This window comes from Balaenoptera ricei, chromosome 16 (assembly GCF_028023285.1).
Source record: "Balaenoptera ricei isolate mBalRic1 chromosome 16, mBalRic1.hap2, whole genome shotgun sequence".
In the NCBI taxonomy this organism is placed as follows: Eukaryota; Metazoa; Chordata; class Mammalia; order Artiodactyla; family Balaenopteridae; genus Balaenoptera; species Balaenoptera ricei.
This window is the reverse complement of record NC_082654.1, coordinates 29211405-29238099: the sequence shown is the minus strand read 5'-3', so window position 1 is coordinate 29238099 and position 26695 is coordinate 29211405. Positions and strand designations below refer to the sequence as shown.

The 26695-nt window shown below is 38.6% G+C and overlaps 2 protein-coding genes across 8 annotated transcripts in view; both read left to right on the top strand.

Moving 5' to 3' along the window:
• Positions 1-26695, top strand: part of ENTPD7 (ectonucleoside triphosphate diphosphohydrolase 7) — an 89606-nt gene that overhangs the window by 27832 nt on the left and 35079 nt on the right. For all 7 annotated transcript variants that reach the window (XR_009498049.1, XR_009498053.1, XR_009498052.1 and 4 more), the window contains 5 exons: positions 6907-7112; positions 7357-7507; positions 11827-11930; positions 13595-13651; positions 23808-23941. Coding sequence is in view for 1 of the 7 variants with exons in the window: in XM_059900518.1 (XP_059756501.1) it covers positions 6907-7112; positions 7357-7507; positions 11827-11930; positions 13595-13651; positions 23808-23941 (652 nt within the window). In the remaining 6 variants the exon portion in view is untranslated. The remainder of the gene's footprint in view (positions 1-6906; positions 7113-7356; positions 7508-11826; positions 11931-13594; positions 13652-23807; positions 23942-26695) is intronic.
• On the top strand, positions 14767-15497 carry LOC132350924 (FUN14 domain-containing protein 1-like). The gene is given in 1 exon segment (XM_059900523.1): positions 14767-15497. A coding segment is annotated over 1 exon segment (468 nt). The 5' UTR covers positions 14767-14819; the 3' UTR covers positions 15288-15497.

Below are 26695 nucleotides of genomic sequence, written 5' to 3'. Positions count from 1 at the left end.
AGATTCACAGCTAAATTGAGCAGAAGTACAGAGAGGTTTCCCATATACCTCTTGCCTTCCCTCGACCACGCACAGCAAAGCTATTTTTAAGAATAATTTTTGTTAGATGTGTTTTAATCAACTATTTATCTAGCATGTGGCATATAAGATGCGCTCCAACAACTTCATCCTACTTAGTTCATATTTTACACCCATTTATTCATTCATCTATTCACTTACTCAACACTGTCTACACTGTGGTATCCAATAGGGTAGCCACTACCCACAGAGGCTATTTAAATGTAAATTAATTAAAATTAAATAAAATAAAAATTCAATTCCTTATTTGTACTAGTCATATTTCGAGTGTTCATTGGCCACATGTGGCTAGTAGCTATCCTATCAGACAGTGCAGAAAGGGAATATTTCCATCATATCAGAACGTTCTGCTGGAAAGTGCTAGTCCTGGATACTGGGTAAATTGTTAAAATTTATTAATAATTTTTAGTATAAGGGGTACTTTTAGCATGTATTCATATATATCGTGCAAGACAAACAGTGAACCGTTCTTACTTAAATGTTCTGTATATTCAGTACATTTCTTTTTCACCTTAATGTTTAATATTGTTCACTTTTTGGTAGCCCCACTACTGTCTTTATTTGTGGGGAAATTTTTGTCTGGTTGACTTATTGTCCTGAAGAATGTAGCTATTGAAAGGTGGTGCCTTCATGTTCTTTTGCCATCTGGGAATAACTGCGAATGAGAGCTACTGTGTCAGCAGTCGGTTCAATACTGACCTTCCTTAGGAGTTTTAATCCTGTTTAAAGCAAGTGAAAAAGAGCCATTACTTATGGTTAGAATAAAAATGATAAACAGATATACAGATGAAGTTAAGGGTTCTTATGTACAGTGGAAAAATTCAGAGATTTTGCTGGTGAAATTGAAGGCATTTATTTGCATTTATTCATTTATTCATTTACTTGTCCTTAATGGTGTTTATAATGTTTATAAGCAGAGCTTTAGATTATAAATGTTCGTGACTGCTCTGATTAATCTTGTTAGGAGATAAGTAGTAACCTTGCAAGATGCTTTTCTGGGTATGCATTGCTGTCGTCAGTCATGCACAGCTGCTTTGGCTATAATGTCATTATATTTGGTTTCGAGCCTTGAACAGAGTTGGGATACGATGACATTCATCAAAGAGGTGGTAGCTCCATGCTGATGGGGGATCACTTTAATGGACTTTTGGCATATTACTGAGTTCTTTTTGAACTCTAGAAGTGGTATAATTAGCGTTGATTTTGTAAGCTAGGTAATGGTTTGGTTAGTTATTGCTCTAATGCTGTTAATGTCTTGAGGATAATGGCAACGAAAAGCAATGTCTTCCAATTCTACCTTGGGTGATGTATACGTGGGTATCTTTCTTTTCATTGACTCAGCAGTGACCAGAGGGAAATCATGTTTCTCAAATAGGATATATGTGTGTGAGGCAGGGGTAAGTGCATGTGATGGTGAATCAGATCTCTCCTGGGACGGTGGATGTGAGGGATCCAAAGCTTTTGGAACTTTTCTCTTGGGCTTTAGGTCTTCTTTAGGGGTTGACTTAGTGCAGTATCAGCAAAGCAGAAGGATCCAGCGATGCAAGTAATTAACCATGATGGCTAAGACTAGGACTGCAAATCAGAAATGAAAATATCCAAGAAAGGACCAGTGATCCATCCGTGTTAGGAGCCTAGACAGAGGAAGACCTTCAGGTGCTTGAAAAGTGTAAGAAGCCTGATTAGGTCATAAGAGGTCAGAATTCCAGAACTTTCTGTGGCCTGAAGCAACTGATCAAGGATTCAAGTGGGAAATGTAACATAAATGTCATCTGGTCCTATCTTTCTCCCTTGTATTCTAGTGTCAGCTGACTTTTTTCTGCCAATGCACACATGGCGACTTCTAAGAGAAGAGAAAGCAAAGTTGAGTTGTACCCAAATTAGAGCTGTAAAGTTGCTTATCTTGACAGGAACCAAAAAGGATGACAGGATGCTTTGGAAAGCCATTGAAATTTTCTAAGGAGACCAACTGATTTTGAATATAGCTATACAAAGACATAGATGAATTATTATGTTAGTTAACAAACTAGCAGCTTCATATTGTGAGCTCTAGGCCCAAGCCAATCAGTATTGATTGATACATATCAGAGAAATGTGAGGAACATTGTGACTGTATTGAGGTATGCAGTTAAGGTAATTACTCTTGAGAAGCTGAGAGTCTAAATGGAGAGGTGGAGCAAACAAATATGAAAGAAGTCTTAGGGCTCATACTGAAATGTAAGCAAACTGCTTAAAGAGAATAATGACACTCCACATGTTAGAACAGAAGGAGGAGGCCTTTTTTAGATCATTACAAGAATCAGCTTGTTGAGGGGAGGCTTCTTTTTTTTTTTTCTTTTCTGTATTCAATATCCTGTTATAAATCACAATGGAAAAGAATATGAAAATATGTATGTGTATAACCAAATCACTTTGCTGTACATCAGAAACTAACACAACATTGTAAATCAACCACACCTCAATTTAAAAATTTTTTTAAAAACCCAGAAGTTTAGAAGAAGTTGATTCCAGCCCTCGTGGATGACTTTGAGACGTTCAAGACTTCAGTGGAGGGAGTCATTGCAGATGTGGTGGAAATGGCAAGAGAATTAGAATTAGAAGTGGAGAGGGGAGGCTTCTAGAGAACTGGGAAGCCATATCAAAGAAGGGAAAGGGGGAGGAATAGGTAGAGAAGCAAACGGATGTTAGAAGGAAAAAAGGTCGCGTTAGAGTAGTGGTTCTCAAAGTGCTTACTGACGCTTGGGAGTCTCTGAGATCCTTTCAGGGAGTCTGTGAGGCCAAAACTATTTTGATAATAATACTAAGATGTTGTTTGCCCTTTTAAAAAATTGTGTTTAAAAACACATAACACAATTTACCCATCTTAACCATTTTTAAGTGTATAGTTCAGTACTGTTAAGTATATTCACATGGCTATGCAGCCAATCTCCAGAACTTTTTCATCTTGCAAATCTGAAACTCTATACCCATTAGACAACAACCCCTAATTTTTCCCTATCCCCAGCCCCTGGTAACCACTATTCCATTTTCTGTTTCTATGAATTTGCTTACTTTACATACTTCATATAAGTGGAATTATCTAGTGTTTGTCTTTTGTGACTGGCTTATTTCACTTAGCATAATGTCCTCAAGGTTCACCCATGTTGTAGCGTATGGCAGGATTTCCTTCTTTTTTTAAAGGCTGAATCATATTCCATTGTATGTATATACCACATTTTGTTTATCCATTCATCTGTCATGGACATCTGAGTTGCTTCTACCTTTTGGCTATGGTGATATTATTTGCCTTTTTCACTGAGTTGACATTTACACTGATGATGCAAAAGCAATGGTGGGTAAAACTGCTGGTGCCTTAGCACAAATCAAGATAGAGCACCAAGTTATACTAGTAGTTATGGTAGTCTTCATTGTCACACAATTGCAGTGGGAAGAAAAGTCTAATTCCACTTAAGAATATCTTTTTAATATTCCGTGTGACAAAATGGGAAATAGGAATTAAGCACTTCTGTTGCATACTCAGGTTGTCTCAAGGAAAAGCACTTAGGCAATTGTTTGAGTTGTGAGCTGAACACAGTCATGGAATACTATTTTTCACTTGAAAGAATAACTGTCAGAAAAACTGTAGATTTCAGATGTGGGTATTTCATAGACATTTTCTTGAAAATGAATGAAGTAAAAACCTGTCACTTTAAGGAAAATAACTGTCAGTATTTATTGCCAGTGATAAAATTTGAGCTTTTAAGTGAAAATTAGAAGTTGGGGAAATTTGTATCTGCCACTGTGAGTTTGATAGCTTCCCAATACTTAAAAGACTTTTTTGATAAAATTGGTAGTGATATTAATGAATGTGTGTGGTTTTTTTGGTAGAATGAAATGTGTCAACGTTAAGATTTGCATAGCTCAGCGAACCAGTATTTTCCAGTATATGATGTGACAACATTACGCATGGGTAAAAGCAAATTAAAGTGAAAGATAGACCAGTGCATTTTAATGTAACAGTATGAGAAGTTCTTAGAGTTTAGATTCCACATTGCAACCAACCTTTAAGAAACTCCACTTGTTGAGTTTCAGTGTAGTACCAATGATCTAAAAAGTACTCTTCCCTTTTCCAACAACATATCTGGGTGAAGCTTGATTTTTCTTCATATACTTCAATCAGAACAACTTATCGTAACAGATTGAGTACAGAAGCAAATATGAGAATCTAGTTTTCTTCTATTAATCGAGACACTAAAGAGATTTGCAGAACTCTAAAACAATACCACTCTTCTAACTTTTTTGTTTTAGAAAATAGTTGTTTTTCATAAAATATGTTAATATGTAATGAGTTTGCTATTGTGTCTAAATAAATATTTTTAAATGTTCTGTTTTATTTCTAACATGGTAAATATAGATAGATGTACCACAAAAGCTCTTTGGGGTCCAATAATTTTTTTTTTTTTTTTTTATACAATACCTCCCAATGGTATTTACGCTTTTTTTTTTTTTTTTTTTTTTAATTTTAGAAATTTCATGTATCTTTATTTATTTTATTTATTTATGGCTGTGTTGGGTCTTCGTTTCTGTGTGAGGGCTTTCTCTAGTTGTGGCAAGCGGGGGCCACTCTTCATCGCGGTGCGCAGGCCTCTCACTATCGCGGCCTCTCTTGTTGCGGAGCACAGGCTCCAGACGCGCAGGCTCAGTAATTGTGGCTCACGGGCCTAGTTGCTCCGTGGCATGTGGGATCTTCCCAGACCAGGACTCGAACCCGTGTCTCCTGCATTGGCAGGCAGATTCTCAACCACTGCGCCACCAGGGAAGCCCCGCAATAATTTTTTTAAGACTATAAAGGGGTCCTGAGCCCCAAAATTTTGAGAACCAATGTACTGGAAAAAGTTATTCATTAAGCAGGAGGGGACAGGATCCAGAATCTTGTCAAAGAGAAGTAGAAGGGGTGGTTTTCAGAGAAGGAAAGCAGATAAAGATCTGTGAAGTAGAAAGATTGCTGATGAGAAATGAAAAGTCACTTTGGGCTCGAGATGGATTATCTTGCCTATTTCTTTCCTATCTGTGGTGCACAGATGTCTGCCCAGCTTTCCTGTGATAGAAGTGAGCTGTTATGAGTTGATTGGTGGATTGTGAGCCCGTTTCAGCCCAATCATTTGATTAGAATGGGAAAGTCTGTGGTGGAATGGAATCTTTAGGACTGTAAACTTTCTAGTGTGTAACAGACTTTTACCATCTGCTTCACTTCCCGCAACTCACTCTCATATCAGATCCAGAAAAAGGTTCTACCTGACCCTATCCTATGCAATAATTTACAGCATTGTATTGAAGCTCAAATATATGTTCTCCTCTTTTTAAAAAAATGCATTTTGTGTTACAGAATAGGAAAGGTACTCAGCTCTACTTTTTTGATTTCAGAACTGTTTCTACACAGTCTTCTTTTCATCAAGTTTGCTTTTCTGTCCAAAATGAGGAACTTTGTAGTCTGTGTAGCAATGTGAAATCACCAGTAAACACAGGCTAGATTGTTCTGAGAGGTATGACACATGGCTTACTTTTCTGGATTTACTGTGAAGGGAATGTTACCTGCAATTCAAGGCCCCTCACTTGCATGGGCCCCTTTTGTATTTGTAATGTTGAATATTCTGTTTAAAAGAACCTTCCTCCCCCATTATATTAGTTTCAGGCTTCACAAAAGCTAGTTCTAAAGGGTTCTGTGTAAGGGTCTTGGGGATCTGGGGGTTAGCTCTAAAGGCACTGTTGGATGATAGGGCAGAAGGGAGTTTAGGTGTATTACTTGAAAAAATTCACAACATTACTTTCAGAATATTCATTCAATTATTAGCTCAACCTCTGGTAGTATTTATTCAAATTTAAAAGACTCTACAAGGCAAAATTTTAGTCTGCCTACCATGCATTATATATTAGCACCAAGAAAGAGCTCTCCTTTTTTGAGTAATAAGCTAAAAGCCATTCTCACTCTCACCGGGCTCCTGTTCAGGTGAAGCCTTTGAAGAGGGGTCATCAGTGACATTTGTACTCTTCAGACCCTTACACTCTGAGGAAACTTTAATATTTATTAAAGCCTCATCACTCAGAAGAAGGGTTTTACCAGCTTTTAGCCTTCTTTTCTTTCTGGATATTTCAGCCCTTTTCTCCAGAGAGTCTTCTGCTATTTGTTCTCCCAATAGTTATCATGTGACAATAAGAGCAGAGGTAGCAGCACAGCGCTGTGCTAGCTGCTCAACATGCATTGTCTCTCTGAGGGTAGAGACTCCTAACTACCCTCATTTCACAGATGAGGGAGCAGCTTGAGAGAAGTAATTTCCTGAGGCTCACAAAACATAGAAAGTGCTAGAGCCGAGACTCAAACCTTGGGGTTTTGGTGGTAACATCTTTACTTGTTCCGTCTTCCTGCTGTCAGCCAGATATCATTCCACCATATTCTTCATGTTTATATACAGAAAGGATAGATAAATAGAAAAGAAATTATTAGAATTGCTTTAGTTATCTAGTGTGCATAGCAAACCCCCCTCAAATTTAGTGGCTCAGTATTTACTCAGGCCTAGAAGCCCTTTAATGCTTAGTAAAAGATTTGCTACCCTGGCCAGTTTCAGAACTGCCCCCAAACTTAGGGGAGTCTTTTGGTTACCTAATTTCAGTATAAACCAGCTGTTGCCTCATATACATCAGTAAATATGGTCAATATTGTTTCATTCCTTTGTTAGGATGTGTAGTCCCATGTGCCTGGCACATGTAGGCACTTAACGAAGACTCACGAACAGATGAATTAAGTGGTGGTGCTATTTGCCTAACACTAGTTTCTCTTTTTGCCCGGCTTAGGTATTTGGCTCGAGTAGGAGATCTTGAAGCTACTGACACTGAAGACCCAAATCTAAATTATGGACTTGTTGTGGACTGTGGCAGCAGTGGCTCTCGGATTTTTGTTTATTTCTGGCCAAGACATAATGGGAATCCTCATGACTTGCTGGACATCAAACAGATGAGAGACCGTAACAGCCAACCAGTGGTTAAAAAAATCAAGCCAGGTACTAAATGGAATATATTTCATTGTCAATCTCTTTTATCTGCTACAGAAATGAGAGGACAGAAGAGAAGAGGGAGAAAGAAAGCTACCCTTTTCTTCTGGAGGTTCTGGATAATGGGAGGGATTCATTGCTGCCCTACTCTTATGAAATAAATGTTTAGGACCTTAAACAGAACCTTATGGGGTATCAGTCTTCTGAGTCTATGTGATCTGCTCTTTAAAGAAAGTATCTTATCTTACTTAAGGAATCTCTGCAATGGCAGACACTCCAGAACATGCCAGCGATTACCTTCGTCCTCTACTGAGCTTTGCTGCTGCTCATGTGCCTGTGAGGAAGCACAAGGAGACCCCCCTTTACATCCTATGCACAGCAGGCATGAGGCTTCTCTCCGAGAGGTGAGATGCAGGAGAGTGGGTGGCACAAGAGTTGAAAGTGCAGTTTCATACATTATTCTCTGTGGTTCCCTGGTCTGAAGGCAGGATGTGGGTATAGCACACAGAGTTGACAGGTGGCACTAAAAGACTTCTTGCTCAAAATAGAGCAGAGCCACTCCTACACCCCGTTATTTCACAATCAGTTGATCACACCTCCATGTCATTTGCTTCTTTGGGATCAATATCTATTTGAGATGGCTGTAATGATTCTTAGTTTTGATTGAGGGTTGGGAGCAGTGGTGATGTAATAAATTTGGATCATGAGGCACCTAGAGGGGGAGCATAATTTCAGAAGGGTAGTAGGAGGGTCACCTGAGGGACTGGGTACCTGGGGGCTAGTAGGAGGGCTCTGGTAGGAATGGGGTTTTCTCTATAACTTTGCCTGGCTGCCTGGTGATAGTTGGTGCTACTTGCAAAGCTTAGTCTCCATTGCTTTAGACCACTTTTTTCAACCCCTGCTGGTTAAGCCTTTTCCACTTGACCTTGGCAGTTCAGCCTGGCTTCTTGCCACCTGATCCTTCTTCCTTCACTGAAAGAGGAGCAAGACGAAGAGGCAGCAGCTATGCTTAGGTCAGACCCCTCCTTGTTTGTGATTTCTCCCCTTTGACACCTCCCTGACCCCTCCGTACTTATTATGGTCTTGAGGTAGGAATGAGCTCCCTTAACTTGAGCACCCATCCTTCTGGAATGTTCACAGTCTCATAGTCATCGGGTATTTTTTATTAGCTTAAATGTTTTTCCTTGATAAATAGCAGTTCCCTTTTCCACAAAGTTTCATTTCATATACTTGGCCAACAGCAATGAAAACCTCTGCCATGTGTGTAGGGCTCCATTCTGCTTGTGCCAGACATGTGTGTCAACACTTCTTCCAGTTGACTACTTTCCTTCTGCTCAGACACAGAGTTACTGGTTTACTGTTGAGAAGCAGATTATTTTATGTAGCCATTTGTCAATCTGAAAGGCCTTCTAGCTCCTTGTTTTCCCATACATCTTGGTCTTTAAATTTTTTTTTTTGGTTTGTTTTTACTTTTTTTTTTTTTTTTTGGCTTTTGTTGGGTCTTCGTTTCTGTGCGAGGGCTTTCTCTAGTTGTGGCAAGCGGGGGCCACTCTTCATCGCGGTGCGCGGGCCTCTCACTATTGCAGCCTCTCTTGTTGCGGAGCACAGGCTCCAGACGCGCAGGCTCAGTAGTTGTGGCTCACGGGGCTAGTTGCTCCGCGGCATGTGGGATCTTCCCAGACCAGGGCTCGAACCCATGTCCCCTGCATTAGCAGGCAGATTCTCAACCACTGCGCCACCAGGGAAGCCCCTGTTTTTACTTATTTTTAAAACTAAAGTTTAAAATGTTATTGCTAGAACCTTACATCATTAGAGGAAATCTTAAGATCAAAACAAAGAAGTTATAATTCTACTATCCTATCAAAAATGTTTCATTTTGTCCTATTCCTTTCTCTCTGTATATCTATGTGTAACTTCTACAAAATTGTAATCATACTACATGTGCAATTTAGAATTTTTGTTTTTGACATAAGTAATACATCATTCAAAATTTTAGAAACCATGGGAAGAGTATGGATGACATAGGTGGTGCCACATCACAGGGCTGTGGACTAAGGTCTCACAAACAAGGAAGGAGGGTGGAGGGTCAGAGAAAAAGCTGACTTGGAGGTCAAAAAGGCAGAGCCAACCAGCAGGGTGATGAAATGGCCACATTTTGTGTGTCTGGAGCAAAGGAGAGGATTGCCTCATCTCCTGGCACTGCCCAGCCTTTCCTCTGTTTGTCAAAGAAGTTTCTATTTAAACAAAACCAACTATGTAGCTCCACCCCATTTCTCTAAGATGTCCCCTGTCATCATGGAAGCTCTGAATATTAATATTTATTTTATCTTAAGAATTTTTAAAGAACTTGCCTTTAACTTGTTTTTTGATCACCTCTTTTAATAATGCCTAGATCTACCCTGGGCTTATGAAATCATTGCTACCTCTAAGGTAGCTATAGTTGTTGACGTAAGTGTAACAATCACTGCAAGAACCTGTTTTGTATAATTAATGCTTTGTTAATTTATTAGCATTTGTGAACAATATTCAAAATGGGTTTGAATCCCCTAGACTGTATTTTGGATTTATTAGCACTAGGTTTTATTTTTTTGTCGAAGGCCTAGACTAACAGAATTTGTTCCACTGCCTTTTTAGTTTGTAATGGAAATACCTTTAAAGAATTACAAAGTGATAATTTAAGAAAAAAAAACTTTATTATGGGAAATTTCAAATGTATATAGAAGTAGAGAGAATGATGTAATGAATCCCCATTTACTTGCCACCCAGCTTCAACAGTTGTCAATGTTTTGCCATAAAATGTTTTTTTTTAATGAAGAAACAATATTGAATTTTAGAAAATGAAAGTTCTGTCCTGTCCTGTGTAATACATGAAGAGTGTTTTGTTTATTAACATAAATTGGGATCATATTATATGTACTGTTTTGTAACCTGTTGGAACTCAAAATATATTGGACATCTTTTCATGTCAATACATGTAGATATAAATTGACCTCATTTCTTTTAACATCTGTGTACTATTACATTGCATGACTATACCATAAATTATTTAGCCAGTCACTACTGATGTATGTGCATTTAGGTTATTTCCAGTTTTTCATTGTTATAAATAATGCTGTAGTATTTTTTCTCTTTGTATTCTTATCTGATGATTTCATTGCAATAAATGTCTTAAAATGTAGTTGCTGGGTCAAAGGTTAAGCACATTAAAAATTTTGATACATAGTCCCAGATTGCCCTTTAGAAAGGTTGTACCAGTAATTTATATTCCAAACAGCAATGTGTGTTGGTACCCATTCTTCCATGTCATCACCAAAACCAGCAAGCCCTCTTCTTTGGGTAGTTTAGAACCATATCCAATAAGGAGGGCAAAATAGCACCTCTAGTTCCCCATATGAAATTTTTATCATAAAAATTTCTTGTGTATAACAATGACATTATATATTGGAAGATTATTACTTTAAATGTAATTTTCACTTTCAAGTGCTAATAACATTCTTCACCAAGTCATGCTGACAACCAGTATAGCCAGCAGAATATTTTTGTAATGAGTAATCTTAAAAATCCAAGATAATTACTCTTATTTTTAACCAGCATTGTCTCTAGATTTATATGATTACCTCTAGCTTTGTTTCTTTGCTTGTCTTTATCTGATAATACTAATAACATAAAACTTTAGAGGACAAAACAGCCCTGTAGATACTAAGCTTCAAGCGTCATCCCCAAATTATGACCTTTGGATTTTGATCCTGATCTGGGTTTTCCAAATGATAAGATTTTTATAAAGAAAAAAAAATCAACCCTTGAAATATGGAAAAGGAGATTTAAAAGTTCATTGTTAATGTGAAGGATCATGTAAAAATTTGTGGGCCAAACAGTGCTTCTTATGTGGTGATGTGAGACACTTTTTCTGTATTGTGTGAGATCTAAGGATGAGATTGTGTTCCTCAATTTAACAGCCTCCTTTCATAGTGGTTAGCAATAACGTAATTACATCTGTTTTATAGATTATGAAACTGTGTTTCAGTTTCCTGCAGCTTATCCATACTTAGCCTGTGAGAGGCATAGAACCATAGTCTCATCTTTTAATACTATTTGAATTGTAACATTGTATAAAGGGTAAGTATTACTGTTACCATATTGCCTTTTAAGAAGGAGGCTATACTTTTTTTTTTTTGATAGATCTTTATTGGAGTATAATTGCTTCACAATACTGTGTTAGTTTCTGTTATACAACAAAGTGAATCAGCCATATGCATACATATATCCCCATATCGCCTCCCTCTTGAGCCTCCCTCCCACCCTCCCTGTCCCACCCCTCTAGGTCATCGCAAAGCACGAGCTGATCTCCCTGTGCTACGCTGCTGCTTCCCACTAGCTAACTATTTTACATTCGGTAGTGTATATATGTCGATGCTACTCTCACTTTGCCCCAGCTTCCCCACCACCACCCCCGCCGCCCTGTGTCTACAAGTCCATTCTCTATGCTGTGTCTACAAGTCCATTCTCTATGTCTACGTCTTTATTCCTGCCCTGAGGAGGCTATACTTTTGAGTAATTTTAAACCTTTGAAATCTTGAAGGGGGTACCAAACAGAAGCAGGGATCAAGTGTCTTGGGTAGGTGAACAGTGAGGTCTAACAAGGCTAAGTAGAAGGTCAAGTTGAGGTTGTTTGTGAGAAGAGAGTTTAACCATTAACTCTTAGGTTTTTTGTTCTTTCTTGCAGGAAGCAGTTGGCTATCTTGGCTGATCTAGTGAAAGATTTACCTCTGGAGTTTGACTTCCTCTTTTCTCAGTCTCAGGCAGAAGTGATCTCTGGGAAGCAGGAAGGTATTGTGCCTTGAGGAGTAAAAGCTTGCACTTGGGGTTTGTAGTTTTGGGGTGGAGTTGAATGCATGTTCTCATGTAGCCCAAATGTGGCCTGTATGATGAATTATGTTTCCATTTCTTGAAAAACAGAAAATCTTTTGTGTTCTAGCTGCAGTTCACATAAAGGAAAAGATTCACCTTTTTCAATCCAGTATTGCCTTTTTCAGTCCTAAAATTCCCGTTTGGTTTTACTCCATTTCTTTGCTGAGACTTTCTATCTTTCCATTCATTGGAAGACTGCTCTTATTTCCTGGCTGTATAGCTGCTTTACTTGATAATTCCAACACCTGTGTCATCTCAGGGTTGGCATCTTTTCCCTTGAGATTGGAAAGGTTGAGATTTTCCTAGTTCTTTGTATGACAAGTCATTTTATATTGTATCCTGGATATTTTGAATACTACATTGTTAGACCCTGGGTCTTGTTTCAATCATAAAGAGAATGTTAATTTTTTTTTGTCTTAGCAGACTGGTTAGGTTTAAGCCTTAAGTTCTGACCTGCCTTCTGTGGGCTGTGATTCTGTTGATTCATTTTTCAAAACTTTGGCACGGCTATTTGGATTTGTCCCATGTGTATGCCAGCCTGTGGCCAGTCTGAACCTGGGCGCAGCCCATACAAATGGGTTGACTAGCCAGTATATCAGTTCTCAAAAGCTTTGATATGTTGTTTAGAGTCAGATCATGCATGTGAGCCCAGGAGTTCCTACACCAGTTTATTCCCCACTCTCCACAATCTCCCCAATACTTTCTGGTTCCCTGAGGTTCACTTTCACGGTCCTTAGGTCAGAAAGCCAGGGATTTAATTTGCCCACTCTGCCATGCATTTCCCATGACTGCATCTGTATCCAAGGCTAAGTGGTAGAGGACAGAGGGAGAAAAAAAAAAAGCAATAGGGATTTGTCCCAGCTCTTGAGGCTCTAGCTCCTCTGGTCAGAAAGAAGGATTCACATCCCTCAGAGGTTTAGGCATCTACCCAGTCTCTACCTCTGCTGTTGCAGGATTGCCTGGGGTAGGAGAGAACAAAATTTTTAAAAAAGCAAGGAATTTCTCACCACTCTTTCTGAACCTTTGGAGTCCCTTTTTCTGATCCTTGGACCACAAAGCAAAGTCTTGAAGTTCTTTCTGTCCACATCTGGTGTGTACTTTTGTATTTCAAGCTGATTTTGAGTCCAGGCCAGGCAGTATCTGAGGGGGAAAAATGGGAAACTCACTGTGGTTTTGGTGGTACTTTAAAGTCTGATCTCTGTCCCAGTGTGCCCACTATCATTTACTTTCAGAGTTCTCAGAAAGCTGCTCCATATATTCTATCCAGAGTTTATACCTGTAGTCAGTGGGGAGACAGGGTGAGAGTGCTTGCCCAGAACTAGCACTCCAAGATTTTTATCTTTTAACATTTATTTTTATACATTAATTCCTATTCATTGTAGGAAATTTAGAAAATGCAAATAATTTTAAAAGGGAAAAACATCACAAGATAAAAGATTTTACATTCATACACTGAGAGTGTGGAATAAAATACTGTTATCACTTTTTTCCCAAGAAAAGGAGGAAAAGAGCAGCCCTGGGAGAGGTATATACATGCTATAGCAGTAGAGAATTAAGCAAGGGCTTTTGTATTTCTTACTTAGGGGTTTATGCATGGATTGGAATCAACTTTGTTTTGGGAAGATTCGACCATGAGGATGGTGAGTAGTATTGTCTTCTTATGACAGTTCTAAGGGCTGAAGGTTTATGTCATAACCTATCAGTAACATGTAAGTGCTAATTTTGAGTTTTCTTTCTTTTTTTTTTCTTTCTTTTTTCAAAACTTAAGATGCTTCATTTCCCAGTCCTAATTTGCTTTCTTTTATTTCTTTTTAACTTTTTAATATGGAAAGTTTCAAGCATTCACAAAAGTAGAGTAATTAATAAAATGAACCTCCATGAACCCATTACCTAGTCTGAACAGTTATTAACAATTTGCCGTTGTTTTGTTCCCACACTCCTTCCATACAACACAGGTTTTTTTCCCTACTGGATTTTTTTTTTTTAATACCTTTATTGGAGTATAATTGCTTTACAATGTTGTGTTATTTTCTGCTGTAACCCTACTGGATTTTTAAAAGCAAACACCACAGATAATCACTTTATCTTCATGTACTTCAGTAATACCTCTAATAGTTAAGGAGTTTCAAAACAAACCAACAAAAATATCCACAGTTCCATTTTTTTAAATTAATTAATTAATTAATTTATTTATTTATTTCTGGCTGTGTTGGGTCTTCGCCTCTGTGCAGGGCTTCCTCTAGTTGCGGCGAGCGGGGGCCACTCTTCACTGCGGTGCGTGGGCCTCTCACTGTCATGGCCTCTCTTGTTGAGGAGCGCGGGCTCCAGACGCGCAGGCTCAGTAGCTATGGCTCACGGGCCCAGTTGCTCCGTGGCATGTGGGATCCTCCCAGACCAGGGCTCGAACCCATGTCCCCTGCGTTGGCAGGCAGATTCTCAACCACTGCGCCACCAGGGAAGCCCCCACAGTTCCATTTTTATTTTATTTTTTTCTTTTTTCTTTTTAAATTTTTTTGCTGCACCATGCCATGCAGCTTGTGGGATCTTAGTTCCCCAACCAGGGATTGAACCTGGGCCCTCAGCAGTGAAAGCGTGGAGTCTTAACCACTGGACAGACAGGGAATTCCCCCTCAGTTCCATTTTTAAACTTAACAAAGTTAACAATTCCTAATATCATGTATTGATAACAACCATCTAATACCCAGGTAGAGAGTTCCCCGATTGTATCAAGAATATTTATTTGTGGAAAAGTAGCGGGGAGAGGCGGACGGGTTGGGACCGCCTTCAGTACTGGCCGCCGGCAGTATCATGGCGACCCGGAACGCCCCTCCCCAAGAATATGAAAGTGATGATGACTCTTAGGAAGTGTTGGATTTAACTGAGTATGCAAGAAGACACCACTGGTGGAATCGAGTGTTTGGCCACAGTTCCAGACCTATGGTAGAAAAATACTCAGTAGCCACCCAGATTGTAATGGGTGGAGTGAGTGGCTGGTGTGCGGGATTTTTGTTCCAGAAAGTTGGAAAACTTGCAGCAACTGCAGTAGGTGGTGGCTTTCTTCTCCTTCAGATTGCCAGTCACAGTGGCTATGTGCAGATCGACTGGAAGAGAGTTGAAAAAGATGTAAACAAAGCAAAAAGACAGATTAAGAAACGAGCAAATAAGGCAGCACCTGAAATCAACAATATAATAGAAGAAGCAACAGAATTTGTCAAACAGAACATTGTGATATCCAGTGGATTTGTGGGAGGCTTTTTGCTAGGCCTTGCATCTTAAGGATATGAAGGTTCTATCACAGTGGAGTCACCTCTGAGAAGAGACATGGTGGTGACAAGATGGTCTCAGCATTACCCATTGACAGATTCTCCAGGATGACAAGAAACAACTAGCTGGATAGTACCAAACTCACTGCTTAGCATTTTGCCATCTGAAATTTGGCAGATTACTATCTGCTATAAAACAATCTATATGGTCTGTGTATAATAGTATTCTGGAGCAAAATATGGCTTTCATTATTTTCTAAAAACTTGCATTTGTTTAAAATTTGCCTATAAAACACCACTGTTGGATGTAGATTTGGAGAGAGAAAAAAATCTGTTGGCTATATTCCCCAGTGAAGTATCATCCTCAATTTATTTAAATAAGATGTTCTCCATTGTGCTTTTTAGTATAGTGCCAATAATTTAAAACTTTGTATTTTAGCTCCAACAGTAGGGCTGACTTTTTTTTTTAAAGATATGTTTGCAATAAACTGAAGAACCGTAATGCCCTTTTATGGAAGGATTTACAAATAATAGAATTATTAAAGATATTAAACAAATTAAAAAAAACAAAAAAAAAACAAAAAAAAGAATATTTATTTGTGAGGGACAACTTCCCTGGGAGAACGCACGGCGCGCCTCAGGCTGTGGCAACGTCACGCCAGTCTCTGCCACTGCAGGCTCGCTCCGCATCCATACCCCTCCCTCCCCCCGGCCTGAGTGAGCCAGAGACCCCGAATCAGATGCTCCTTTAACCCCATCCTGTGTGAGCGAAGAACAGACACCCTCAGGCGACCTACACGCAGAGGTGGGTCCAAATCCAAAGCTGAACCCCGGGAGCTGTGCGAACAAAGAAGAGAAAGGGAAATTTCTCCCAGCAGCCTCAGAAGCAGCGGATTAAAGCTCCACAAACAACTTGATGTACCCTGCATCTGTGGAATACCTGAATAGACAACGAATCATCCCAAATTGAGGAGGTAGACTTTGGGAGCAAGATATATTATTTTTTCCCATTTTCCTCTTTTTGTGAGTGTGTATGTGTATGCTTCTGTGTGAGATTTTGTCTGTATAGCTTTGCTTTCACCATTTGTCCTAGGGTTCTGTCCGTCCGTTTTTTTCTGTTTTTTTACTGAAAAAAATTTTTTTCTTAATAATTATTTTTTATTTTAATAACTTTATTTTATCTTTATTTTATTTTATTTTATTTTATGTTATCCTCTTTCTTTCTTTCTTTCTTTCTATTTTTTCTCCCTTTTATTCTGAGCCATGTGGATGAAAGGCTCTTGGTGCTCCAGCCAGGCATCAGGGCTGTGCCTCTGAGGTGGGAGAGCCAACTTCAGGACACTGGTCCACAAGAGACCTCCCAGCTCCACGTAATACCAAATGGCGAAAATCTCCCAGAGATCTCCATCTCAACACCAAGACCCAGCTTCACTCAACAACCAGCAAGCTACAGTGTTGGACACCCTATGCCAAACAACTAGCAAGACAGGAACACAGCCCCATCCATTAGCAGAGAGGCTGGCTAAAATCATAATAAGGCCACAGACACCCCAAAACACACCACCAGACGTGGACCTGCCCACCAGAAAGACAAGATCTAGCCTCATCCACCAGAACACAGGCACTAGTCCCCTCCACCAGGAAGCCTATACAACTCGCTGAACCAACCTTAGCCACTGGGGACAGACACCAAAAACAACGGGAACTACGAACCTGCAGCCTGTGAAAAAGAGACCCCAAACACAGTAAGATAAGCAAAATGAGAAGACAGAAAAACACACAGCAGATGAAGGAGCAAGGTAAAAACACACCAGACCTAACAAATGAAGAGGAAATAGGCAGTCTACCTGAAAAAGAATTCAGGATAATGATAGTAAAGATGATCCAAAATCTTGGAAATAGAAGAGACAAAATGCAAGAAACATTTAACAAGGACCTAGAAGAACTAAAGAGGAACCAAGCAATGATGAAAAACACAATAAATGAAATTAAAAATACTCTAGAAGGGATCAATAGCAGAATAACTGAGGCAGAAGAACGGATAAGTGACCTGGAAGATAAAATAGTGGAAATAACTACTGCAGAGCAAAATAAAGAAAAAAGAATGAACAGAACTGAGGACAGTCTCAGAGACCTCTGGGACAAAATTAAACGCACCAACATTCGAATTATAGGGGTCCCAGAAGAAGAAGAGAAAAAGAAAGGGACTGAGAAAATATTTGAAGAGATTATAGTTGAAAACTTCCCTACTATGGGAAAGGAAATAGTTAATCAAGTCCTGGAAACACAGAGAGTCCTATACAGGATAAATCCAAGGAGAAACATGCCAAGACACATATTAATCAAACTATCAAAAATTAAATATAAAGAAAATATATTAAAAGCAGCAAGGAAAAAACAACAAATAACACACAAGGGAATCCCCATAAGGGTAACAGCTGATCTTTCAGCAGAAACTCTGCAAGCCAGAAGGGAGTGGCAGGACATATTTAAAGTGATGAAGGAGAAAAACCTACAACCAAGATTACTCTACCCAGCAAGGATCTCATTCAGATTTGATGTAGAAATTAAAACCTTTACAGACAAGCAAAAGCTGAGAGAGTTCAGCGCCACCAAACCAGCTTTACAACAAATGCTAAAGGAACTTCTCTAGGCAAGAAACACAAGAGAAGGAAAACACCTACAATAACAAACCCAAAACATTTAAGAAAATGGGAATAGGAACATACATATCGATAGTTACCTTAAATGTAAATGGATTAAATGCTCCCACCAAAAGACACAGACTGGCTGAATGGATACAAAAACAAGACCTGTACATATACTGTCTACAAGAGATCCACTTCAGACCTAGGGACACATACAGACTGAAAGTGAGGGGATGGAAAAAGATATTCCATGCAAATGGAAATCAAAAGAAAGCTGGAGTAGCAATTCTCATATCAGACAAGATAGACTTTAAAATAAAGACTATTACAAGAGACAAAGAAGGGCAGTACATAATGATCAAGGGATCGATCCAAGAAGAAGATATAACAATTGTAAATATTTATGCACCCAACATAGGAGCACCTCAATACATAAGGCAAATACTAACAGCCATAAAGGGGGAAATCGACAGTAACACAATCATAGTAGGGGACTTTAACACCCCACTTTCACCAATGGACAGATCATCCAAAATGAAAATAAATAAGGAAACACAAGCTTTAAATGATACATTAAACAAGATGGCTTTAATTGATATTTATAGGACTTTCCATCCAAAAACAACAGAATACACTTTCTTCTCAAGTGCTCATGGAACATTCTCCAGGATAGATCATATCTTGGGTCACAAATCAGGCCTTGGTAAATTTAAGAAAATTGAAATCGTAACAAGTATCTTTTCCGACCACAACGCTATGAGACTAGATATCAATTACAGGAAAAGATCTGTAATAAATACAAACACATGGAGGCTGAACAATACACTACTTAATAACGAAGTGATCACTGAAGAAATCAAAGGGGAAATCAAAAAATACCTCGAAACAAATGACAATGGAGACACGACGACCCAAAACCTATGGGATGCAGCAAAAGCAGTTCTAAGAGGGAAGTTTATAGCAATACAAGCCTACCTCAAGAAACAGGAAACATCTCAAATAAACAACCTAACCTTGCACCTAAAGCAATTAGAGAAAGAAGAACAAAAAACCCCCAAAGTTAGCAGAAGGAAAGAAATCATAAAGATCAGATCAGAAATAAATGAAAAAGAAATGAAGGAAACAATAGCAAAGATCAATAAAACTAAAAGCTGGTTCTTTGAGAAGGTAAGCAAAATTGATAAACCATTAGCCAGACTCATCAAGAAAAAAAGGGAGAAGACTCAAATCAATAGAATTAGAAATGAAAAAGGAGAAGTAACCACTGACACTGCAGAAATACAAAAGATCATGAGAGATTACTACAAGCAACTCTATGCCAATAAAATGGACAACCTGGAAGAAATGGACAGATTCTTAGAAATGCACAACCTGCTGAGACTGAACCAGAAAGAAATAGAAAATATGAACAGACCAATCACAAGCACTGAAATTGAAACTGTGATTAAAAATCTTCCAACAAACAAAAGCCCAGGACCAGATGGTTTCACAGGCGAATTCTATAAAATATTTAGAGAAGAGCTAACACCTATTCTTCCCAAACTCTTCCAAAATATAGCAGAGGGAGGAACACTCCCCAACTCATTCTACGAGGCCACCATCACCCTGATACCAAAACCAGACAAAGATGTCACAGAGAAAGAAAACTACAGGCCAATATCACTGATGAACATAGATGCAAAAATCCTCAACAAAATACTAGCAAACAGAATCCAACAGCACATTAAAAGGATCATACACCATGATCAAGTGGGATTTATTCCAGGAATGCAAGGATTCTTCAATATATGCAAATCAATCAATGTGATACACCATATTAACAAATTGAAGGAGAAAAACCATATGATCATCTCAATAGATGCAGAGAAAGCTTTCGACAAAATTCAACACCCATTTATGATAAAAGCCCTGCAGAAAGTAGGCATAGAGGGAACTTTCCTCAACATAATAAAGGCCATATATGACAAACCCACAGCCAGCATCATCCTCAATGGTGAAAAACTGAAACCATTTCCACTAAGATCAGGAACAAGACAAGGTTGCCCACTCTCACCACTATTATTCAACATAGTTTTGGAAGTTTTAGCCACAGCAATCAGAGAAGAAAAAGAAATAAAAGGAATCCAAATCGGAAAAGAAGAAGTAAAGCTGTCACTGTTTGCAGATGACATGATACTATACATAGAGAATCCTAAAGATGCTACCAGAAAACTACTAGAGCTAATCAATGAATTTGGTAAAGTAGCAGGATACAAAATTAATGCACAGAAATCTCTTGCATTCCTATACACTAATGATGAAAAATCTGAAAGTGAAATTAAGAAAACACTCCCGTTTACCATTGCAACAAAAAGAATAAAATATCTAGGAATAAACCTACCTAAGGAGACAAAAGACCTGTATGCAGAAAATTATAGGACACTGATAAAAGAAATTAAAGATGATACAAATAGATGGAGAGAGATACCATGTCCTTGGATTGGAAGAATCAACATTGTGAAAATGACTATACTACCCAAAGCAATCTACAGATTCAATGCAATCCCTATCAAACTACCACTGGCATTTTTCACAGAACTAGAACAAAAAATTTCACAATTTGTATGGAAACACAAAAGACCCCGAATAGCCAAAGCAATCTTGAGAACGAAAAATGGAGCTGGAGGAATCAGGCTCCCTGACTTCAGACTATACTACAAAGCTACAGTAATCAAGACCGTATGGTACTGGCACAAAAACAGAAATATAGATCAATGGAACAGGATAGAAAGCCCAGAGATAAACCCACGCTCATATGGTCACCTTATTTTTGATAAAGGAGGCAAGCATATACAGTGGAGAAAAGAAAGCCTCTTCAATAAGTGGTGCTGGGAAAACTGGACAGATACATGTAAAAGAATGAAATTAGAGCACTTTCTAACACCATACACAAAAATAAACTCAAAATGGATTAAAGACCTAAATGTAAGGCCAGACACTATCAAACTCTTAGAGGAAAACATAGGCAGAATACTCTATGACATAAATCACAGCAAGATTCTTTTTGATCCACCTCCTAGAGAAATGGAAATAAGAACAAAAATAAACAAATGGGACCTAATGAAACTTAAAAGCATTTGCACAGCAAAGGAAACCATAAACAAGACCAAAAGAGAGCCCTCAGAATGGGAGAAAATATTTTGCAAATGAAGCAACTGACAAAGGATTAATCTCCAAAATATACAGGCAGCTCATGCAGCTCAATAACAGAAAAACAAACAACCCAATCCAAAAATGGGCAGAAGACCTAAATAGACATTTCTCCAAAGAAGATATAGAGATTGCCAACAAACACATGAAAGAATGCTCAACATCATTAATCATTAGAGAAATGCAAATCAAATCTACAATGAGATATCATCTCACACCTGTCAGAATGGCCATCATCAAAAAATCTAGAAACAATAAATGCTGGAGAGGGTGTGGAGAAAAGGGAACCCTCTTGCACTGTTGGTGGGAATGTAAATTGATACAGCCACTATGGAGAACAGTATGGAGGTTCCTTAAAAAACTAAAAATAGAAGTACCATACGGCCCAGCAATCCCACTACTGGGCATATACCCTGAGAAAACCATAATTCAAAAAGAGTCATGTACCAAAATGTTCATTGCAGCTCTATTTACAATATTCAGGACATGGCAGCAACCTAAGTGTCCATCATCGGATGAATGGATAAAGAAGATGTGGCGCATATATACAAGGGAATATTACTCAGCCATAAAAAGAAACAAAATTGAGTTATTTGTAGTGAGGTGGATGGAGTTAGAGTCTGTCATACAGAGTGAAGTAAGTCAGAAAGAGAAAAACAAATACCGTATGCTAACACATATATATGGAATCTAAGGAAAAAAAAAAAAGGTCATGAAGAACCTAGTGGCAAGACAGGAATGAAGACACAGACCTACTAGAGAATGGACCTGAGGATATGGGGAGGGGGAAGGGTAAGATGTGACAAAGTGAGAGAGTGGCATGGACATATTTACACTACCAAACGTAAAATAGATAGCTAGTGGGAAGCAGCCACACAGCACAGGGAGATCAGCTCTGTGCTTTGTGACCACCTAGAGGGGTAGGATAGGGAGGGTGGGAGGGAGGGAGATGCAAGAGGGAAGAGATATGGGAACATATGTATATGTATAACTGATTCACTTTGTTATAAAGCAGAAACTAACACACCATTGTAAAGCAATTATACTCCAATAAAGATGTTAAAAAAAAAGAATATTTATTTGTAGTTGTCTTGTTCAGATCAGAATCTGAACATAGATCACAAATTACATTTGACTGATAGGTCTCTTTTAATCTATAGCAGTTAACCTTTCCCCCCAACTCTTTTTTCCAAATCATTCAACAACAACAACAACAACAACAGCAAAAACCCAACAACCAAAAAACAACCAAAACTGGGTCACTTGATGGAATGAATTTGCCACATTCTGGATTTGGTTGACTGAATCTTTGTGGGATCTTTAACATGTTTTTCATCCCCTCCCCCGCTTTTGTTCTGTAAACTGGAGGTTAGGTATAGAAGCTTGATTAGACTCAGATTCAGTTCTTTTGGCAAGAAAAAATCATAGGTGGTGCTGTTTACTGCTGTATCACATCAGGAGTTTTGTAATATCTGGTTGTCTTACTTTTAGTCATGTTAAGACTGAACAGGTGTTCAGGTTTCAGGAATTGTCAGTCTGATCTGATCTGTTATAAAAATTTTCCATCCACTTTTCACCTAATGGTTATAGCAGCCAATTGTGATCGTTACTTAGATTTGTTTTCTCATTAGAGGTTGCAGAATGGTGATTTTTCTAATTCTGTCATTCTTTCTGCATTTAACAGTTAAGAGTTTTATATAATGAAATTTTCTTCATTAGCCATTTGGTTATCCTGAAATGTAGTTCCTACGGGAACGACAGAATGAACCCTTGATTCTTTGCTTTTATTTATCAAGTTTTTGAATAATGAGCTGGTGTCCTAGCAACTTCTGAAGGTAACCAGTGAATTTTTTTTTCAGTATCCTTATGAACTTGCGGATTTTAATTTATTTGATGCATTGCAGTCCATCACATCATTATTCTTTTTGGTGCTCAAATTTTACCATCATTGGCTGCTAGGAGCACCTTTAAGTTGGCTCTTGTACCCTTTTAACATGATCCCAGGAGTCTTTTCTATTTCCCTGGCATATTGGCACACCATGGTATTCTGTGCTCATCTTGTATTTTTTCTACTCTAGACCCTAGCATCGGCCATTTTTTTAAGGAGCCCTTGTTTCTTTTAGTGGAAAATGATGTTTAGAGATTGTGGTCTAGACAACAGCGGTGCTCATTGCTCCTGGATTATCATCGCTTCTAGGCCTTTTCAGTGGACAGAGCTAGGAAATGTGTATTTTTTAAAAAAGAAAAATAAATCATGATCTCATAGTGATAGTTCTGATTCATATTTAAGATTATAAGATTATTGTTTAATTTCTTTGATTTTATATTAAAATCAAATCCTTTTTCTCTTGTGCTGAATATTTGTTCCTAAAGCTATTTACATAAACATTTATTTAACTTTATTCCATAATACATGTTTAATTGTTTAAAAATAATAATACCAATAAAACTACTGGAATGCAGTTTAAGTTATTTGTTTCTTTTGTCATTAAGATATATTCTACAAGAGATACATAGTCAAAATACCATGTTTTAAGTCACTTAAATCTTCTCTGTATAATATACAGTTGGTACAGTTAAATTAATTTATTTCAGTTTGCTTTCAATTTTTTAAGGGATTTCTGGGGTTTTTTTCCCTTTAAACTTAATTTTGGCTTTTAATTACTAGACCCCTTCTGTTCCCTTATTTATTTCAGAATCAGATGCCGAGGCTCCCCAGGAATTGGCAACAGGACGCAGAAGGACAGTAGGGATCCTGGATATGGGAGGAGCCTCTCTCCAAATTGCTTATGAAGTTCCTACCTCAACTTCTGTCCTGTCTCCACAACAGGTATTTTACCTTTTGGGGGAATTCAGTGGCTAGGAATGCCAGTCTTTGAGAAGGAAGGGCACTATGTTTGGACTTAGACCAAATGGCCTGGGTCCAAATGTTGGTTCAGATCATTGCTAGCTTGTGTTATCTTGGGTTGGTTACCTCTCTGAGCCTCAGTTTCCTCGTGTGTAAAAAGAGAATAATAATAGTATCTACTTCATAAAGTTGTGAAGATGAAATAATACCACGCGTATAAAGCACTTAGCAAGCTGCCCAGCGTGTAATAACATTTAATACATTTTAGCAATTATAACTATACTACTTATCTGGAAGAGTTGCCTGAGGATTAAACATGGTAATATAAAACCTGGAGTACAGTATTTGTTACATACTTGTTAATTAAACGTTATTCCCTTTCCTTTACTGATGATTCCATCCTTGTGCTTCTGTTATTCCTTACCTGACTAGAATGTAAAGAATGTATTTTGAGGGAGAAGTTTCATCATACAGAGGAAAAAGAAATAAAACACTTTTTAGCACCTAGTATGTGCAAGAAATGACATGTTACACTGCCCCCAAAAGCTTATAATCTATCAGTGGAGACAGCGTGTGATAACAGGCAGACCATGACAGTGTTGTAATTTGATCTAAACCAGGGTTTCTCATCATTGGCACTATTGGCATTTTGGGCTGAATAAGTCTTTGTTGTGGAGGGCCGTTCCGTGCATTATATGATGTTTAGCAGCATCCCTGGCCTCTATCAGGTGCAGCAACGCCTGTACTTCCCCCAAACTCCCAGTTTTGACAATTAAAAGTGTCTTCAGACATTGCCAGATGCCCCTGGGGGTGCAAAATCACCTCTGGTTGAGAACCTTGGGTCTAAACAGAGAGCCACAGCAATGTGGGAACTGGCAGGGTCAACCCCATTTGCAAAGGCTTGAATAGGAGCCTTCCATGCTGCCTTCATGGAAAGTACGGTATTTACCTGGGCCTTGGCTGATAGTAGGCTTTTGTGTAGTGGAGGTTGAGGGAAGGCCATCTACATGGAGGTGACAGTATGCACAAAGGCACAGAAAACAGCAAAGAGCCCAGAATGTCCAGGTAATGATGAATAGCCTGTTGCAGTATGGGGTTTTCAAGTGTGGTAATAGGGAAGGCTGGGAAGATAAGATGAAGTTAGATCATAAGGAGTCTTGGGTGCCATGCTAGGGGATTTGGCTTTTTTATCTGTAGACAGTGGGGAACCAGCAAAGGTTTTTGAGTAGGGCAGTCATATGGGCCTAAGTTTCATCATCTGTGAAATAATTAAACTCTGAAGGTCCCCAGCTCTGAATTTTGTGACTATGTTAATTGTGTGACTTAGTTCCAATCTGTTTTTTAAGAAAGTAATTTTGGTGTCAGTAGGAGAAAAAACTGTAGGTCGGGGAACCTTGGGTGAGAAGTGCTAAAGAGCTAAACTAGACAGTGTAAGTGGAAATGGAAGGGAGGGGACAGATTTCAAGGGATATTTTGGAGTAAAAAAACAGTGTAATGTGGTGATGTGGGTAGGGCAGGAAGGGATGGCCAGATGCTAAGGGTCCAACTTAGGTAACTGGAAGGGTGAAGAACCTAGTCACTGAGAGAGGAGACCACAGGGGAAGGGGCAGGGTTGATGCTAAGCACACAGGAATGGTTTAGGTGAGAGTATCTTTCTGGTCTCTAGCTCTGAAGTCCTATCACCAAGCAGTTCAGTTTTGGGTATGTTGAAAATGTGGGTTTGGCATTCAGAAGAGATTGTCTGTGGTGGGGTTGCAGATTTGGGGAACTAGGTCATGAGACTGTTTAGTCTATATTTGTTAGTATGTATTCAACAGGTAAAATGAAGGCATGGTTCTGATACTAAGGAATAGGTGACAGGTGGCATTGAGCCTTAAAGTCTTAAACAAATGGCTTTTTGTGTGTGTGCAGACTTAGAAAGCAACACTGGTATAGAAAGTATATTTGCAAGCAACAAATTAGATGTGTATATAACAATATAATGGATCTTTGTGCTTAGTAAAGAAAGGAAAGAAACAAAGAGACATAACACAATAGCACTTTAAACACTTTAAATAATCCTAAATGCCTAATTTTTTGTACAGTTCACAAAGTTGTGCAATCACCACTGTCAAATTTCAGAACATTCCATCACCTCAAAAAGAAGCCCCATATTCATTAGCAGTTACTCACCATTCCCCTCTCCCTCTCCCCAGCCCTGACAACCATTAATCTACTTTCTGTCCCTGTGGATTTGCCTATGGAACCATAAAATATGTGGCCTTTTATGTCAGGCTTCTTTCATCTAGCAAAAGTTTTCAAGGCTTATCCATGTTGTAGCAGATATCAGTACTTTATTCCCTTTTTGGCTGAATAACATTCCATTGTGTGACCATGGCACATTTTGTTTATCCATTCATCAGCTGATGGACATTTAGGTTGTTTCCAGTTTTTGGCTATTATGGATAACGCTGCTATGAACACTCATGTACACATTTTTGTGTAGACATGTTTTCAGTTTTCTTGAGTATATACCTAGGAGTGGAATTGCTGGGCACAGTAGCATTTTCATAAATTTAAAATAAATACATTCAAAACAACCCCATTTTGCAACAATACATACAAACAAATACTACATATTAAGCACATTAGAATGGTTGCCTGTGGCAGGAGCAGAATGGCAGTGAGTATGAGGATAAAAGGAAGTAAATAAAACAAAAGTGGGGCTTTGCCACGATAATGTGCCATGAACTGAGG